The 20,235-nt window shown below is 35.2% G+C and overlaps 1 protein-coding gene across 1 annotated transcript in view; it reads right to left on the minus strand.

Moving 5' to 3' along the window:
* Positions 1-20,235, minus strand: part of UBR3 (ubiquitin protein ligase E3 component n-recognin 3) — a 336,759-nt gene that overhangs the window by 164,639 nt on the left and 151,885 nt on the right. Inside the window, exons 20-24 of the mRNA XM_073218714.1 lie at positions 19,839-19,980; positions 17,343-17,447; positions 15,014-15,187; positions 12,734-13,194; positions 6,361-6,449 (exon numbers count right to left, since the gene is read on the minus strand). Of these exons, the coding sequence (XP_073074815.1) occupies positions 6,361-6,449; positions 12,734-13,194; positions 15,014-15,187; positions 17,343-17,447; positions 19,839-19,980 (971 nt within the window). The remainder of the gene's footprint in view (positions 1-6,360; positions 6,450-12,733; positions 13,195-15,013; positions 15,188-17,342; positions 17,448-19,838; positions 19,981-20,235) is intronic.

Below are 20,235 nucleotides of genomic sequence, written 5' to 3' on the forward strand. Positions count from 1 at the left end.
GAGGAGATTTCCACTGCTCTACTCACGGGGCCATCATGGCTCCCTGCTTACAATCTTTATACTTAGCATTGGTGAGCAATGTGTCCTACTCTCTCCAGCAGCTGCCCCAAACCTCAGGTAGCATTCTATTTTTTTTTTTTTTTTGAGAGGGCATCTCATATTTATTGATCAAATGGTTGTTAACAACAATAAAATTCTGTATAGGGGATTCAATGCTCAATGCACAATTATTAATCCACCCCAAGCCTAATTCACGTCAGTCTCCAATCTTCTGAAGCATAATGAACAAGTTCTTACATGGTGAACAAATTCTTACATAGTGAATAAGTTCTTACATGGTGAACAGTACAAGGGCAGTCATCACAGAAACTTTCACTTTTGATCACGCATTCTGAACTATAAACAATCAGGTCAAATATGAATATTCGTTTGATTTTTATACTTGATTTATATGTGGATCCCACATTTCTCCCTTTATTATTATTGTTATTTTTATTTTTAATAAAATGCTGAAGTGGTAGGTAGATGCAAGATAAAGGTAGATAACAGTTTAGTGTTGTAAGAGAGCAAATGTAGATGATCAGGTGTGTGCCAGTAGACTATGTATGTGTTAATCCAAGCTAGACAAGGGCATTAAAACATCCACAGACGCAGAAGATTTCTCTCAAAACAGAGGGGGTGAGGTTCTAAGCCTCACCACTGTTGATCCCCAATTTCTCACCTGATGGACCCCCTGCGACTGTGCCTGTCTTAGGTTGTTCCTCCCTTGAGGAATCTTACCCGTCTCTGGCTAACCAGTCATCTTCCGGGGCCGTACAGGGAGATGTAAAGTTGGTAAGTGAGAGAGAAGCCATATTGTTTGAAAAGGTTAGCTTTTTATTTCTTTGCAGATTTATGTCCTGTGGCTTCTATGCCCAGCATTTGTCTTGAGGTATCTTTACCACTTGGAGGAATTATGATACTCAGTAAATTCGATATGAGGCACGAATTCTATTTAAGGGTTGTAATTAGGAAGGAAGAAGAAAAGCTATAGAGGTAGCAGATGGAAGAAAACATGGGAGGATTGATTATTTCTTTGACATATCTTCTTGTAGAGTAACTTAAGCATGCATAGGTTTTAAACTACTAATTAAATTGTACATACACATTAACATAATAGGAATACGTTACATAACCAAAGCAGATCTATAATTACCAGCCATCTCCAGTGAAGCCAAGAAAACCAGTTAGGCACCCTAGGCATTTGTGAAAATTTGTCTATGATATGATGGATATTGTCCAACTGAACTTGAACAGTCTGAGAGAAATCAGACAAATTAAAACAACCCATTCCTGGGAATTGTTCACATCCCATATGTTCTTTTAAGAGTAGATAGTTTGTAGTTGTAAGATTCTGGAGTACTACAACTTGCACTTCTCCTAATTCTTGGTTGAGTTCCAACAGTATAGATCCAGTCAAATTTGTTGTTTTACTGAAAGCACGGGTCAGCTTAGATATCTCCTTCTTCATTCCAATGGCAAGTCCAGGAACCGGTGGGATGGATGCAGCTACAATTGCAGTATCACCTGGATCTTTGTGGAGGTTTTTTGATGATCATCTTCTGGTATGACTCTTCCAGAGAGTGCTGATGTTGGAAGTTCTTCTTCATATCGTATCTTAGTTCATTTTCTGGGTAGCCAAATTAGGCTTTGATCCTCTGTATAAACACAAACAGACCCTTTGTCCACACTTTGATATGCCCTTTATACGATTGTGTAGAACTCATTGGAGGTCACTCAGGTAGCATTCTTTTCACTCAGCAGAACTCACCTTTTACTTAACCCTGAAAACTGAAGCATCCATGTGATCACCTTCCCTTCCCTTTCCCATACCCCCAATGGGACTTACCTCTATCTCCATCCATTCTTCCCAATTTCCCTCCAGGCTCCTCAGGGCCTGAGGTGGCTATTATCCTATTCCAGACAACACTTCCTAACCTCCTCTAGGTACTTTGCTTAATCAGTTCCTCAGAAAACTGATTTTGTTTTATCTTGCTTGGGATTAGGAGGCGACATATCAAAACAATTTCTAGAAGTATTATTAACTAGGCTTTTTATCTTAGTTCCTAAAGTTACACAAATAAACTGTACATCAAGGTGGTTACACCACCTACCAAAAAGAGGAGTGCTCTCAAAGTGACTTAGAAACACAGAAGTTTTGAGTATACACTCTTAGTGGGATTTACTGAAGGGGAAAAATGAACTGTAAGCAATTTTCAATTTTTTTAACTTAATTCAATATTATCAGTGTTCACATAATATCAAGCTTGGTATTTTGAAGCTACTTTCTTCACTTCATAGGAAAAATAACTTTTCTTACATATATATTGTGGTTGAATAGGAGAATATTCTCAACCCTGGGACATGCATACTGAAGTACTCAGAAGTGAAACATCATGATATCTGTAACGTTAATTTATTATAGGAAGGATAAAAGAGCAAGAGACCAAGTAAAGACAAATCTTAACTAGGTGAAGGTTATGTTGGTATATGGGAACTAATACCATTCCTTTAGCTTTTCTGTATGTTTGAAATTTTTCCTAAGAAAAAAGAGCACTGATAAAAAATTACCTCATTTTGGTAAAAAAATGCATTTATATGCATATACACTTAGAAAAATATTTGTAAGGATACTGCCTGGGTTATGAAATGAAGCAATAAAAATATATTATTTTCTTATTTTTGATTATATGTGTTCTCCCTTTCTATATTAAAAATTTAATGCTTTATAATAACAGAAACTTTAACTTTATACATTATAATAAATATTACTAATAAATGTCTAACTCAAGATTGCAGACTGAACACATGCTTTTGTCTCTCATTCCTCCTAAAAATCTACTGAAATAAAAGTAGAGAAATACATGAAGAAATATTTCCATAAGAATACAAAAACAAGAATGGAGTTGTCGAAGAGAATTTCACCAACCAGCATATAAAAGATGTCAATACAGTTTCCGAAATATTAGAGGAAATAGAGACATGTGGACAGATTGAAGAAAGCCATAAAAGCTGCAACCATTTATGCATTATGAAAGGTCAGAAATGGGAAAATTGATCTGTCCATTAGAATATCAAGTCCGGGCTCAGAGTCAGACAGTAAGGCCAAGATTAGTAGTCATAATTACAAAGTGACTCTAAAAGCAGCATAATTAATTGAAGGACTATATAGAGAACTTAACATTCTGCACCCAATTCCTCCCCAAACCTTGACTGACCAGAGTATTCAGGTAGCTTGTCATTAACCTCACAGAGGAAAACAAAACAACTATTCTCCAAAGAAACTATACAAGCTCCTTGGGAAGGACTGGAGTTTCCAGGTGGTGGTAATATTTGGGGTTCCAAACAGAGCAGTCCGTTGTCCTTCCACCCAAATCTAAGTCTGATGATTGACATACCTCACCCATATATACAGGCTAGAAATCAAACCTATTTCCACTTCAGTAGAGAAATCCAAATTAGCTACCAGATCATCTTTCCTGGGCAATTAAGAATCATCAAGCAAATGAAAAAAACTAAAACTAGCGACATGAAAGACCAACATAAAATTTAAAAGTAATTCAGAAGGATAAAGGATAATTTAGAGAGATAAGAGTTCTCTAACACATTCAGAAAAATCTGAAAAACAATTCTATGGACAAAGTTAGAATAAGATACAAAGAGGAAATTTCTAAGCGTGTAAAACAAAAGGAAAACATGACATAAAAGATAAAATACATGAAAGAGTAAATGATCAATTCAGGAGATCCAACATCCACCTAGTACTCCCACAAAAGGAGAATAAGAATATAAAGGAGAAAATTATTGTAATAGTTCTCTACAGCTGTTAAACAAATTATTCCAAAATTCAGTGGCTCATACCAACATTTCTTATCTCACAGTTTCTGGGGATCAGGAATCTGGGAGCAGTGCTAGCTGAGTGGTTGTGACTCACAGCCTCTCACGAGACTGCTGTTTGACTAACGGCAGAGCTGTAGCAATCTGAAAGCTTGGCGAGGGCTGGAAGTCTCACATCCAAGCTCCTTCACATGGCTGCTGGCCAGAGGCCTCAGTCCCCCTCTACACAGGCCTCTCCAAGGGGCTAATCACAACACAGCATCTGGCTTTCCCCAGAATGAGTAATCCAAGAGTGAGAAAAACAATCAAGACAGAAGCCACAGTGTCTTTCATTACCTAATCTCAGAAATGAAACACTAATCACTTCTACCATATTCCAGTGCTCATGCACACCAATGCCAGTGCAATGTGGGAAAAGATCACATAAGGCACAAATACCAAGAGGCGTGGATCGCTGAAGGTCACTTCAGAGGACAGCTATACTAGTTATCAAGGAAATCTTGGGAAATTTTTTCTCAGAGGTTCAGAGATATGGACTTTCAGATGGAAAATGCCAATTAAGTATTGAGAATGAAAAAAGATCCACCTAGATACAAATCCTAAAATTTCAGATCTCTAGGGATCAATTATAAATGTGTCACAGGAAAGGGAAAAAATGCTCACCTTAAAGGATTAAGAATCAAATGACCACCAGACCTATCATCAAATAACATTAAAGGGCAAAGGACAATTGCCTTAACAGTTTTGACAGAAAATGTGTATCAACCTTGAATTCTACCTTCATCCAAATGAATAAAAAAGCATGAGAGCAAACTAGAGTCCCATCCAGAAATACAAAAAAATCAGAAAGCTTAGCCTCCACACAAGCATTACTAGTACATGAGGCTGCACTTCATTAAAAGAAGACCAATAAAAACAAACAAAAAAAAGGATGATAAAGGTGCTGGAAATCCCAGATCAACCCAACAAGTGAAAAATGTAAAAGTAATGGCTGCACAGCAAATGGCCCAGACTGGAATCGAATTTCATATGAAGGCTAGTACAACTGCACAGGTAGAATGACAGAGATGTCATAAAGGTACATTAGTTAAGAAAAAAAGCAGTTGGAAACTTCAGGAAAAACAAAAGACAATATAACAAAGTAATGACCCAAACAGAAACATGGAAATGGTTTTAGCAATCGAGAGACCGTAAGAAAAGAGGCTATACACTAAATACAATCTCCTTAAAGTGGTCTAGAAATCAAAAAAAGTAAATGAATCCTAGCACATTATGTAGCCCTGTACTGAAAACATTCATAAAGTCATATGAATTATATTCAACTTTTAGGGTCAACCTTTGGATGGAAGACTTGATTACAACTGCAAAACAAAATGTTAGCAACCTTGACAATTTAAAAGTAAACAAGCATCTGATAAAAGGCAGGAGGCAGAGATGAGGAGAGGAAAAATTAAAGATAAGGTGATTAGTTTTATATGAAAGAGCATGAAAAAACTGGCTATAGATAGAACAATTAATAGATATAATTATCATTAATATATAAAAAAATAGAAAATATAATTGTCAATTTTTGGAAAGAAAAAGAAAAAGAAGAGATGGATAAAGGGGAAGCAGCATCAAAGAACTAAATCCTCATCATTCATATAAGAAAGCCAACTGATACTGAGTTAACCCAATAAACAGAATTCAAGCATTCTTTACATCAAAGATATATCCTGAATAGAAAGAAACTCTACTGTTTATGGTTCAGAAGACATTATACTAAATCTGGACAGACTCCCTCCTCCACACCTCTGGATGTTGCTTACAGGTACTTATGTACACCAAAGTGCATGAGAATGTATATGCATGTTTGAGTACACATATATATACAACTATAGTTTCTCTCTGCATTTTCGTCTAAAAGATTAAATTCACTGGAACGCAACAAATGCTCAAAGAAAAGAGTATCCTCATGAACTAAAGACTGAGATTAACTGAAATGTAATCTATTTCTCCAACATTTGGAGAAGATTACTCATAGCAATCTACCATTATATAGGAGAATGGCATCTCCTTTCATTGTATAAATGCTAATCCTATTGGAAGTAAGAAGTTCACCTGATTTTAAGAAATACTGAAGGGATATTAGAAGGAGGCAGCATTTAAAGTATTTGAAAACAATTTTAAGAATCTTATAATAATTTCACAGAAAAAATAAGTAAATACATATTTGTGAATCTCACAAATCTGAAGGACAGTTTAATAGATGATAACAGCAGGAGGATACTGTATTACTACCATCAGCAAGAACTTCTAACTGCAGCTACTCAACAACAGGATAGACTGCCTATAAAAAAGGTCTGATCTTCCATCACTCTTAGGTAAATAAAGATCAGAAATCCTCTGACTATAATGTTTAAAATTGGTAGAAGATTCAACTAAATAATCTCTAAGGTAATAATTAAAATTATTAGAGGCCTAAACTAACAAATTTTAACTTACCAACATCCATTGCAGTTTCCATGAAGCTCTTCTGCCGTGAAGCAAACTCTGCAAGCAATTTCTGCTGCCTCTCTCTAGCCTTTTGTCGCCTAAATTAAATACAAAAAAAGAGATACAAACATTCTTAAGATATCTATTATCTTTCAGGAGTACATAATGTATGAAAATCCCCTGGCACACTGTTAAAAAACACATATTTTCTGTATTATGTATTAAATTACATTTAAAATTTGATTGTCCTGGATTAAAGAAGGCGGCATGAGAGGAGAGACAGAGGCTTTCTCTTAAAACTGGATACAATTTGAAAATACAGTGGCACAACTAATCCTGAGAGAGCAACAGCAAAGAGGACAGCACCAGACTGCATACACCTGGAGAAAAGAGCAGACCTCTCCTAATGGAGTAATGTACCAAAGCTGTGGCCAGGCAGGACCCATGCCCTTCCCCCACCCCAGCTCACTGGCGGGAGGAAGAGAAACTGAGCAGGGAGGGAGTGGAAGGCCTGGAACTGCTGAATACCTAGCTCTGGAGATCTGCGCTGGGAGCACAAACCTGCATTTCATGGTGCTTTTATGACACTCGCATGACTACTGGGTTGGAAAGTTAATAAAGGCAGAATTCCTAGAGAGACTGAGACTCCATCCACTTGTGGAAAGCAGGGATCCATATCCGGCTGCTCTGGGACAAAAGCTTATACCTGTGTGCTCGTCCTACTGGTTAAGGCAGTGGAGACAGGCACAGCAGCCAGACAGTGGGGAAGAGCTCTTTCCACCCCACAGGCACCAATACTGCTCCTCTGCAACCCCTGACATTACTTCAGGGGCTGAGCAGGTTCAGAGTAGAGCTTCTGGACACTAGAGAGTGCCATATACAAATATGAAATGCCAAAGGAACCTGGACCAGAGTAAAATTAATATAACTCTGGAGAAAGACTTAAATGACATGTACCTTATAACTCTTCCTAAAAGGAAGTTCAAAATAAAAATCATCAACATGCTAATGAAGGTACAGAAAGATATTCAAGAACTCAGGAATGAATTCAGGTCGGAGATCCAATTGCTGAAAAGCACGATGGAGGGTATTAAAAGCAGGTTGGATACAGTGGAGGACACGATAAATGAAATAGAAACTAGAGAAGAGGAATACAAAAAAGCTGAGGCACAGAGAGAAAAAGAATCTCTAAGAATGAAAGAATATTGAGACAACTGTGTGACCAATCAAAACAGAACAATATTCACATTAGAGGGATACCAGAAGAAGAAGAAGAGAGAGAGAAAGGGATAGAAAGTGTCTTTGAGGAGGTAGTTGCTGAAAACTTCCCCAGTCTGGGGAAGGAGATAGTCTCTCAGGCCATGGAGATCCACAGATCTCCCAACACAAGGGACCCAAGGAGGACAACACCAAGACATACAGTAATAAAACTGGCAAAGATCAAGGATAAGGACAGACTATTAAAAAATTAAAAACAGCCAGAGAAAGAAATAAGATCACATACAAAGGAAAGCCCAACAGGCTAACATCAGACTTCACAGCAGAAACGTTACAGGCCAGAAGGGTGTGGCATGATATATTTAATGCAATGAAACAGAAGGGCCTTGAAACAAGATTACTTTATCTGGCATTATCATTTAAATCTGAAGGAGGGATTAAACAATTTCAAGATGAGCAAAAGCTGAGAGAATTTGCCTCCCACAAACCATCTCTACAGTCTATTTTGGAGTGACTGCTATAGATGGAAGTGTTCTTAAGGTTTAATAGCTGTCACCAGAGGAAATAAAACCACAGTAAAGAAAGTAAAACAGCTAATTACTAAACAAATGCAAAATTAAATCAAATATCACCAAAGTCAATCAAGGGATAGACAAAGAATACAGAATAGGATACCTAATATATAAAGAATGGAGGAGGAAGAAAAAGGAGGAGAAAAAGAAAAGAACCTTTCGATTGTGTTGGTAACAGTATATTAAGTGACTTAAGTTAGACTCTTAGATAGTAAGGAAATTAACCTTGAATCTTTGGTAACCATGAATCTAAAGCCTGCAATGGCAATAAGTACATACCTATCGATAATCACCCTATATGTAAATGGACTAAAGGCACCAATCAAAAGACACAGAGTCACTGAAAGGATGAAAAAACAAGACCCATCCATATGCAGCCTGCAAGAGACTCACTTAAAACCCAAAGACATACGCAGACTAAAAGTGAAGGGATGGAAAAAGATATTTCATGTAACTAACAGGTAAAAAAGCAGGAGTGGCAATACTTGTATTAGACAAAATAGACTGCAAAACACAGAAAGTAACAAAAGACAAAGGATACTACATAATGATAAAAGGGTCAATCCAACAAGAAGATATAACCATTATAAATATCTATGCTCCCAACACAGGAGTACCCACATATGTGAAACAAATACTAACAGAATTAAAAGGGGAACTAGAATGCAATGCATTCATTCTAGGAGACTTCAACACTCCACTCACTCTGAAGGGCAGATCAACCAGACAGAAAATAAGTAAGGACACTGAACAACACAATGTAACAGATGGACCTAACAGACATCTACAGAACTCTACACCCAAAAGCAACAGAATACACATTCTTCTCAAGTGCACATGGAACATTTTCAAGAATAGACCATATATTAGGCCACAAAAAGAGCCTCAGTAAATTCAAAAAGAAAAAGTCCACAAACACATGGATGCTTAATAACATGCTCCTAAATAATCAATGGATTAATGACCAAATAAAAAAAGAGATCAAGCAATATATGGAGACAAATGACAACAATAATTCAACATAACAAAATCTGTGGGACGCAGCCAAGGCTGTGCTAAGAGGAAAGTATATTGCAATACAGGCCTACTTCAAGAAAGAAGAATAATCCCATATAAGCAGTCTAAACTCACAATTAATGAAACTAGGTAAAGAACAACAAATGAGGCCCAAAGTCAGTAGAAGGAGAGACATAATTAAGGTTAGAGCAGAAATAAATAAAATTGTGAAGAATAAAACAATACAAAGAATCAATGAAAGCAAGAGCTGGTTCTTTGAGAAAATGAACAAAATAAATAAACTCCTAGACTTATCAAGAAAAAAAGAGACTCTACACACATAAACAGAATCAGAAATGAGAAAGGAAAAATCACTATGGACACCACAGAAATACAAAGAATTACTAGAGAATACTATGAAAAATTTTATGCTAACAAACTGGACAAACCTAGAAGAAAAATACAAACTTCCAAGGCTCACCAAGGAAGAAACAGAAAATCTGAACAGATCAATTACTAGAAATCAAATTGAACTGGTAATCAAAAACCTACCTAACAACAAAACTCTTGGAACAGATGGGTTCACCAGTGAATTTTATCAAACATTTAGTGAAGACCTAATACCCATTCTCCTTCAAGTTTTCCAAAAAACAGAAGAGGAGGGAATACTTCCAAACTCATTCTATGAGGCCAGCATCACTGTAATACTAAAACCAGGCAAAGACACCACAAAAAAAAGAAAATTACAGATCAATATCCCTGATGAACATAGATACTAAAATACTCAACAAAATATTAGCAAACTGAATTCAAAAATACATCAAAAAGATCAACCATCATGATCAAGTTGGATTTATGCCAAGGATGCAAGGATGTTACAACATTCGAGAATTCATCAACACCATCCACCACATCAACAGAAAGAAGGAAAAAAAACACATAATCACCTCCATAGATGCTGAAAAAGCATTTGACAAAATTCAACATCCATTCATGATAAAAACTCTCAACAAAATGGGTATACAGGGCAAGTACCTCAACATAATAAAGGCCATCTATGACAAACCACAGACAACATTATACTTAACAGCGAGAAGCTGAAAACTTTTCCTTTAAGATCAGGAACAAGAGAAGGATGCCCACTCTCCACACTTCTATTCAACACAGTACTGGAGGTCCTAGCCACAGCAATCAGACAACACAAAGAAATAAAAGACATCCAAATTGGCAAGGAAGAAGTTAAACAGTCCCTGTTTGCAGATAATATGATATTCTACATAAAAAACCCTTAAGAATCCACTCCAAAGATACTATATCTAATATATGAATTCAGTAAATTTGCAGGATACAAAATTAATACACAGAAATCTGTGGCATTCCTATAACTAACAATGAACTAGCAGAGAGAGAAATCAGGAAAACAATTCCATTCACAATTACATCAAAAAGAATAAAATACCTAGGAATAAACCTAACCAAGGAAGTGAAAGACCTATACTCTGAAAACTACAAGACACTCATGAGAGAAATTAAAGAATATGCCAATAAATGGAAACACATCCCATGCTCATGGATAGGAAGAATCAGTATTGTCAAAATGGCCATCCTGCCTAAAGCAATCTATAGATTCAACGCAATTCCTATCAAAATACCAACAGCATTCTTCAACGAACTAGAGAAAATCGTCCTAAAATTCATATGAAACCACAAAATAGCCAAAGCAATCCTGACAAGGAAGAATAAAGCAGGGGGAATTACGCTCCCCAACATCAAGCTCTACTACAAAGCCACAGTAATCAAGACAATTTGGTACTGGCACAAGAACAGACTCATAAACCAATGGAACAGAGTAGAGAGCCCTGATATAAACCCTACCATATGTGATCAATTAATATATGATGAAGGAGCCATAGACATACAGTGGGGAAATGACAGCCTCTTCAACAGCTAGTGTTGGCAAAACTGGACAGCTACATGCAAGGGAATGTAACTGGATTATTGTTTAACCCCATACACAAAAGTAAACTCAAAATGGATTAAAGACCTGAAAGTCATGAAACCATAAAACTCTTAGAATACAACAGAGGCAAACATCCCCTGAATATACGAATGAGCAACTTCTTCCTGAACGCATCTCCTCAAGCAAGGGAAACAAAAGCAAAAATGAACTCATGGGACTGCATCAAATTAAAAAGTTTCTGTGCACTAAAGGACACCATCAACAGAACAAAAAGGCATCTTACAGTATGGGAGAATATATTTATAAATGACATATTGAACAAGGGTTTAACATCCAAAATATATAAAGAACTCACATGACTCAACACCCAAGAAGCAATAACCCGATTAACAAATAGAGAGAATATAGGAACAGACCCTTCTCCAAAGAAGATATTCAGTTGGCCAACAGGAACATGAAAAGATGCTCCACATCACTAATCATGAGAGAAATGCAAATTAAAACCACAATGACATATCCTCACACCAGTAAGGATGGCCAGCATCAAAAAGACTAAGAAAAACAAATGCTGGAGAGGATGCGGAGGAAGGCGAACCCTCCTACACTGCTGGTGGGAATGTAAACTAGTTCAACCATTGTGGAAAGCAATATGGAGGTTCCTCAAAAAACTAAATACAGAAATACCATTTGACCCAGGAATCCCACTCCTTGGAATTTACCAAAAGAATACAACTTCTCAGATTCAAAAAGACATATGCACCCCTATGTTTATCGCAGCACTTTTTACGATAGCCAAGATATGGAAGCAACCTACGTGTCCATCTGTAGATGAATGAATAAAGAAGATGTGGTACATATACACAATTGAGTATTATTCAGCCATAAGAAGTAAACAAATCCTACCATTTGCAACAACATGGATGGAGCTTGAGGATATTATGCTCAGTGGAATAAGCCAGGTGGAGAAAGACAAGTGCCAAACGATTTCTGTCATTTGTGGAGTATAACAATGAAGCAAAACTGAAGGAACAAAATAGCAGCAGACTCACAGACTCTAAGAAGGGACTAGTGGTTACCAAAGGGGAGGGATGTGGGAGGGCGCTTGGAGAGGGAGGAAGAAGGGGATTGTGGGGTATTATGTTTAGTATACATGGTGTGGGGGTTCACAGGGAAAACAGTGTAGCGCAGAGAAGGCAAATAGTGAATCTGTGGCATCTTGCTGCACTGATGGACAGTGACTGCATGGGGGTATGGGTGGGGAGTTGATTATATGGGTAAATGTAGTAACCACATTGTTTTTTCATGTGAAATCTTCATAAGAGTGTATATCAATAAAACCTTAATAAAAAATTTTTTAAAAAAAATACAGAAGTGCAATTTTTCCAAAGGGGCCCACAAGTTTAAAGTAAGTAATTTGATATTAGGGTCAGAACTCTCTTCTCACCCCCAACTAGCATACGCATACTACATGCACAAACACTGAGACTACGTTTGGTACCATTTATCTTACAAACTCATCAACTCTGATTATCACTGCTAAACATCCAGGTAATAAGCCTCAGATGGGGAGAAAAGGCAAATGTATCAAATCTTCAACTACATCATACATGTTTAAAGCATTAAAATTAAGAATTACCTTTCTTCTTTGTCCAATGTTTTCTTCTCTGCTGCAGTGACTTTTTTGGGTGGCACAGGAGGCATCACTTTTCTACATATCTCTTCAATGATGCGCTTGCTAATTCTGCTTTGCAATGCAGCTTTTAGTAAAATTCTTTCTACTGCAGTTACACCATCGCCATGACTGTATTTAGGAATTTCTGGTTGGATTAAATTTTCTATGTCATCAAGCCAAGGAGGATAGTAGGAATTTTGTTTTCCTGAGAGTTTTTGGTGAAGTTTAATTAGCAAAGACAATATGCTTTCTTTAATTTCCAAAATGGCTGTAGTTAAGTGTGGAGCTGAACCAGGAGCAGACCATTTACTGGAAGTTTTTGGACGAACGACCTGATTTGCTTCACTACTACTGCGGTTGATGATCTCCTGAAACTTCTTTCTACGCTCTGCTACCAAGCTGAAAACTTGAGCTGTACCAGAATTCTACCATTAAAAAAGAGAAAGAAAGAAAAATCAAAAGTTATTCAGTGTCAAGTTTAAAAACATATTAGTACTACATTTTCCAAAAGGAATGTTCAACATTTCGTCCAAAGATTTATTTATTCAACAGATTTGCCCTATAAGTAAATCTGTAGGGACCTTCACCTCTTTTTTCATATATACTTACTCCACTCAATCTTGACACATGAAAAAAAGGAGATTATCTACAATAATACCTGTTTTTTTGCAACCTTCTGGGCTCATCTACCAGGTAAAATAGACAACACTTGAGCAGTATCTATAGCCACATTAAAGAGGAATCATAAACTAAGTTCCTCATCAATTTATAAGAATAAAAGCTGTTCTATCCAACATTCATCAAAAATACTACACTCTTTGTTAACTTCTAGAAGACTGTATTTTCCAGTTAAGAAAACTATAATTTTTTTTCTAAATCTGAACTGCTAGTTAATTTCAATTTTAACAAACTTCAAAAAGTTTGAAAATTATTTCTAACATAAATGCTGAAAGTTACTAAAATGAAATATTAAGATGAAAAATTAAATATTTGAATACAATGAAATTTTAATTTTTTATTTAAACAGATTTTTTAAACTATTTCTCTCAATAATTTATCTTCTAAACAGTCTTGTTGCTAAAGCAGTCAAAATGCATTAGAGATCTTAGGAATCATCTTTTAATTATGATATGAGTTAGTTTAGTGGATTTCATTATTTGTTTAAGCAAGCATAGAAAGGATGTTCCAATATCAGTTGAGCTTTTATAACCTAAGTTATGGTATATATTATTTTTTAATATCCAAGCTGTTGCTGTTTTTCAAAGTACTATCAGCATTAGAGATAAAAGCTGCCTCTTAAGATATTCTAATATTTTAATCAAAATTCTTTATAGTGTTCACAGCAAAAACATACTGTGAAAGACAATAAAAGCACCTACAAATGGACCCTACGAAGAAAAATGACTGAGTATTCTCTACTCACAAAAATGTAGATTGTAGGGATTAGACTTATTGAAATTTAGTTACATGGGATGTCATTTCAAGGTTTATCATTTCTGCCTCTTAAAAATTAGCTAATTAAAATACATGCAGTGAGAGAGCTGTTTTTCAAAATGAGTCCAAAACCACAATACATAGAGTTTAAGATTTTTGTTGGCTTATTTTATCAGTTAATTAATTGCCAGAGAAACAAACAAATCTGTAAATGGGCATGCTGCCAGAAATTTAAGATTAAATCTATTTTAACTTAGGAAACAGTCATTCATTTTTAAGATATTAGTAACAATGCTAAATGGAAACAGGCCCAAATGTGCTCCTCATAATTGGTCAAAAATAAAATTCTACGTCTACTTTCTCACACTACTTGGAAAAACTCACTATTAAATAGACAGTGTTATTTTTTTAAAGTTCAATAATATGAATTTTCTTTAAAATTAAGGTTAAATCACTATATAAAATACACGCATACATAAAGAAGCATTTTTATAAATTAAACCATATTAATTAAACATACACACAAATACTTCAAAGTGTTTTTCCCCATTTCCAGTTAAAGCCATGTTGCTAGTTAATGCAAGTATCACACACATCTACCTCTCTTTGAAGAACTTTAGGCCGTCGTGAACTCTGGCAGATTAAAGGAAAAAGATGGGTAAGGCAGAAGTTGCTTAGATAAATCAGAGGAAATAAAATTTTAAGTTATCTACAACCACATTTTCTTTTGGATATCATAGGATGATCTAAACAATATATCCCTACATAACAAAGCCTTTTTTTTTTTTTCTTTCTCTCTTTCACACTTACTTGTAAAGAACCCAGGCTATCAGAGCTGGTACTTGCAGGTGGGTCTCTCTTCACTTCGGGAGCAGTTTCTGGAACTCTCACTCTGACATAGTTTATAAAGTGTCTCATGTTCGATACTAAGCTACTGCCAGGAAACCAACTGTCATGACAACGTTCAGGCCCACACACTGGTGCCTAAAAGATAAACTTAATGAGTACCAAACTTTGCCAAGTCAGGTCTAAGATAAAATAAAATCTAACAAGCCACAAATATCATCCACTGCCTTATTCCTGAATCCCTTACACTCTCATCCACAAATTATAAAGTGCTAATAAAATCAAATTCAAACACAAAATACAGGAATATACTTCTCAATACTAACATGGTAAATCCAATGGAAGTCAACCAAATTTCTCCTCAAAAAATACATTTTTCAATCTGGAAATACATAACAGTACAGAATATTTACCACCATCCTTTAGTACTGACTCATAATACTGTGAAGTATTATGCTAATTTGGACTAGTTGTTGAAGAAAGTCTGAAAAATCAACCAAAAGTCTTCCCTGGTCTTAGAGCAGTCTTAATGATCCATTAGTATCTATGAAAGTATTTATGTTGATTCAACTAGACTATAACATACTGCTTGTTTGCTTTTTATTTGTTTTTGTTCATTTCTTTTTGCTATTATTATGTTTTATTTTGTCTTTTTTAGAAGGAGGGTATGAGGAAAATCTTCAATTGAAAAATCAATTTATAGTAACAATTTTATATGAAAACAATACTTCTAAAGTCTTGAAAAAACATTAACAACTTCTATTCTTAAGTACTTGAAACATTCTCTTTTTCTCCCATATATATAACAATATTCGCTCCATTAACTTAAAATCTTTAGTAGAACTTGCTACTCAAAAATGGTCCTCGCATAAATCTGCAAAGAAGTAAAAAGCTAACCTTTTCAAACAATATGGCTTCTCTCTCACTTACCAACTTTACATTTCCCTGTATGGCCCCGGAAGATGACTGGTTAGCCAGAGACGGGTAAGATTCCTCAAGGGAGGAACAACCTAAGACAGGCACAGTCACAGGGGGGCCATCAGGTGAGAAATTGGGGATCAACAGAGGTGAGGTTCAGAACCTCACCCCCCCTGCTTTGAGAGAAATCTTCTGTATCCGTGGATGTCTTGCTGCCCTTGTCTAGCCTGGATTAATACTTAGCCCATAGGCACAGCACACACCTGATCATCTGATCATCTACATTTGCCTTCTTACAGCACTAAACTATGTTTTCTACCTTTATCTTGCATCTACCTACCACTTCAGCATTTTATTAAAAATAAAAATAATAATAATAATAGGAGAAATGTGGGGTCAACATATAAATCAAGTACAAAAATCAAACGAATATTCATATTTGACCTGATTGTTTATAGGTCATATTGCATGATCAAAACCGAAAGTTTCTGTGATGAATGCCCTTGTACTGTTCACCATGTAAGAATTTATTCACTATGTAAGAATTCGTTCACCATGTAAGAACTTGTTCGTTATGCTTCAGAAGATTGGAGACTGACGAGAATTAGGCTTGAGATGGATTAATGATTGTACATTGAGCGTTGACCCCCCTATACTGAATTTTATTGTTGTTAACAACCATTTGATCAATAAATATGAGAGATACCCTCTCAAAAAAAAAAAAAAAATCAAAGGAATATTCATATTTGACCTGATTGTTTATAGTTCATAATGCGTGATCAAAACCGAAAGTTTCTGTGATGAATGCCCTTGTACTGTTCACCATGTAAGAATTTATTCACTATGTAAGAATTCGTTCACCATGTAAAAACTTGTTCGTTATGCTTCAGAAGATTGGAGACTGATGAGAATTAGGCTTGAGGTGGATTAATGATTGTGCATTGAGCACTGACCCTCCTATACAGAATTTTATTGTTGTTAACAACCATTTGATCAATAAATATGAGAAATGCCTTCTCAAAAAAAAAAAATGGTCCTCAATCAAATTATTAGAATTTCTAGATTGAAGTCCTAACATAACAATTATTTAGCAGTACTTGATGTTATTAGCATAACACCAAAAATGCACTGGGTATTTTTCTTAGATCTATATAGCATGAATCAAAAATTTTAAATTCAGTAATTCCATAAATAGAGTTTAATGCATCAGTGAAACTCTAAAAGCACCTATGTATTTGAAGATCAAAAAGGGTCTTTTCTAGTAGTTCTTCAGAATATCTTATAGAAGTATGATATATCCATATACATTTCAAGATGACATACTACCTTTAAGTTTGCATAACTTTAATATTCAAAAATATAAGAAACTACTTACCTCTTCATCTGATTCCTCTTCTGCTGAATTTTCAAGTCCTAATTCAATCAGATACAAAACCATGCAGAGCACATGTTCTGACAGATTTTGATGATCCATAAAAATCTTTAAAAAGGAAAAAAATGCCTCACAATTACTTTTTTCACAAAAAATATCATTTAAATATCTAAAATAATTTTAAAGTTATAGATGAAAATGACATAATCATACATACATCACAACCAGATGTGTAAGTAAAGCTACATCTTGGTGAAAAGACAAAACCAATAAAAAAAGAGATTCCCTCTCAAGATCACCTAGTTTTTTAAGCAGTATCTAGAAATACTAGTTTGTTATCTCCTAATGTTTAACACATTAAAGAGTCCACTAAAACCATTATTATAAATAAACTAGTATCTAATAAAGTAATTTAGTAAGACGATTTTACATCCTAATTTGCTGACTGATGACAAGAATATCACATAAATAAGTTTGCTAAATAGGATAGTTGTTGTACATGTGGTTAGCATAGCACCTTTCATACAACTGGGAGCACAATAAATGTTCATGGAACATCAAAGTTCTTAAAATCTGTCTCTAAAATTAAAGTTCGAAGCCTGAGTATTTTATGTGGTTGTATAAATGTATATATTAGCAAGAGGTTTATATAGTAAGAAAGGAAAACAGGATGCAAATGGTTGGGAGAGAGGCTTCTATTAGGAAACCCTGATAAATCTGACCTTATACACGGACTGTACAATGCCAGCCTCACATATCTTATTCAGGATACCAGGGCTAGCCTACACCAATCTCTCCTCCAGGGCAATGCAATAAATACTAACCAGAAGATACTTAAAATACAGTAAGAAAAAAATGGCCTGGCAGCTATCATACTGTCCTCATTATAAAAAGCCATCTGGCAAAATAAGGTAAGAGGAGGAGGTTCTGCGGCGAGTCAGCATTGTCAGCTTTGGGTGAGGCTACAGAGTGAAGAGGAGAGAGTCTTGGCTGACTCTCACAGAAACTGCCCAGATGGCTGAGGGGGCTCAGAAAGACTTACAAGTCACTTACAAGCTAATCTGCTGTGACTAAAGAATAAAGACTCAATTTAGTAACTTTTTGTTTTGACTACTGAGAAGGCTTTTCAATTAATCTTTTATGCGGCACACTGGTAAGGAGTGTAGACTTTGAAAAACTTATAAAACCTGTTTTATACGAATTCTGTATAGACCTATTTGACCTTGAGCAACAGACTGTGGCCTTAGTTTTCCCATCTTTAAAACCAGAACTGTTGTGAAAATTACATGAGTGAATGTAGGTAATTTGCTCAGTGAATTAACTAGCAGCTGGTGTTACAAATAGTAGGTAGGTAGGTGGTGCAAGTGGTGGGAGGAGCAGGAGCAGCAAAAAGAGGGGACTGCATACTGGGAACAGAGGCCAGCCCTTCTCATCCACTGCTTCAGAGCGGAAGACAGGGCTCAGCCGCACGCCCAGCTAGTGTGAGCAATGACAGAACATGGATTTCATTCTCCCGACTATCGCCTGTCAGTACTACACTGCCTACTCTTGATAAAGTGAAACATTACTAGCTGAATTCAAATAAATTTTGGCTTGAAATTCTGTGACATTACATTGGACAGCTTCAAATGATTAACTTAAAAGCTAAGAAAAATATCACTTAATAAGGTACTGCAAAAAAAAAAAAAGTGATTCTTCTGGGGAATTTTATTAACATGTTCCATATTAATAATTTTTAACATTAAACATGGAAGGAGATGAAATGGTTTACTGACATTGATTTTTTAGAAAGCTGACTTGCCAATACAGTATCAATTAGAGAAGTTTTACCAATTATTATAAGGGCAGGAAAACTATTATACAGTTAAGATTTTTTTAAGTTTGTTCATAAGTCACTTTTAACTGAAATATTGCCATCCTATATTTGATAAAATACTGTTTTTAAATTAGGCAAATGAAAATGTTGGAAAAATATAACATGATGGAATGTAAATCACCTGTAGTGACACATCTTTAATTTTTAAATCATGAACTAACATTACTTATTAATTACATGATACTCAGTTTCAGCATCTGAACTAGTTATCTAACCTTTAAAATTCAATAATCATATTTGGACAACTAGAATAACAAAACTTAAATTCATAAGGATTTGTGCTATGTTAATGTATATAAGTATATATAGTGTTTAAAAAATCTGGCACTAAGTAAACATTCAAAAATCTCTGTTATTTGTAAGATAAATATAAATATCTTTTTAGTAAGAAAAAATATTCTACTTTTTTTAATAAAGTAAACATTTTAAATTATTTTCCAGAATATTCCTCACAGAAACTAATGAATTAATGATTATGACACACCTTTACACATACTTAACATATAAATACACTTTGCTTTATAAATGATACTTTTATGTAAATACTATCCTTTGGCATTTTTATTTGAAATTTACAGAAATAAATTCTAATCTGAGTCTTTCTATTCATATTACTACTATACCTTGTAAAGCAGAGTGAATAGCACAATGTGTAAAGTTTTACAGTGCAAAAGTCTCATAAGACCTTTATAGGTAGGATGGAGTGGCGTCCTTTTCTTATAGGGAGGCCAGGGATTTCCAGGGAATTTTCCACTATGTTTTAAACTGTAAAAAAATAAAATAAAACTAAAATTAGATGACAGACTCAAGATTAAACTGTGGTTTAAACAGTGATTTACAATTATTAATCTTGTCACATTTTTCTATGCAGATCTATTTTTAATCAAATTGCTCAAAAATGCCAAACGGGTATCTATTCTCTCCACAATGAACATTACGACTTTCTTTCATATTGGGTAAAAATAAGTAGAGAGAGCTAAGCTGGACACTAGGGAAAATATGAATAGGAAAATGTTAACA

This window comes from Manis javanica, chromosome 12 (assembly GCF_040802235.1).
Source record: "Manis javanica isolate MJ-LG chromosome 12, MJ_LKY, whole genome shotgun sequence".
Taxonomy (NCBI): Eukaryota; Metazoa; Chordata; class Mammalia; order Pholidota; family Manidae; genus Manis; species Manis javanica.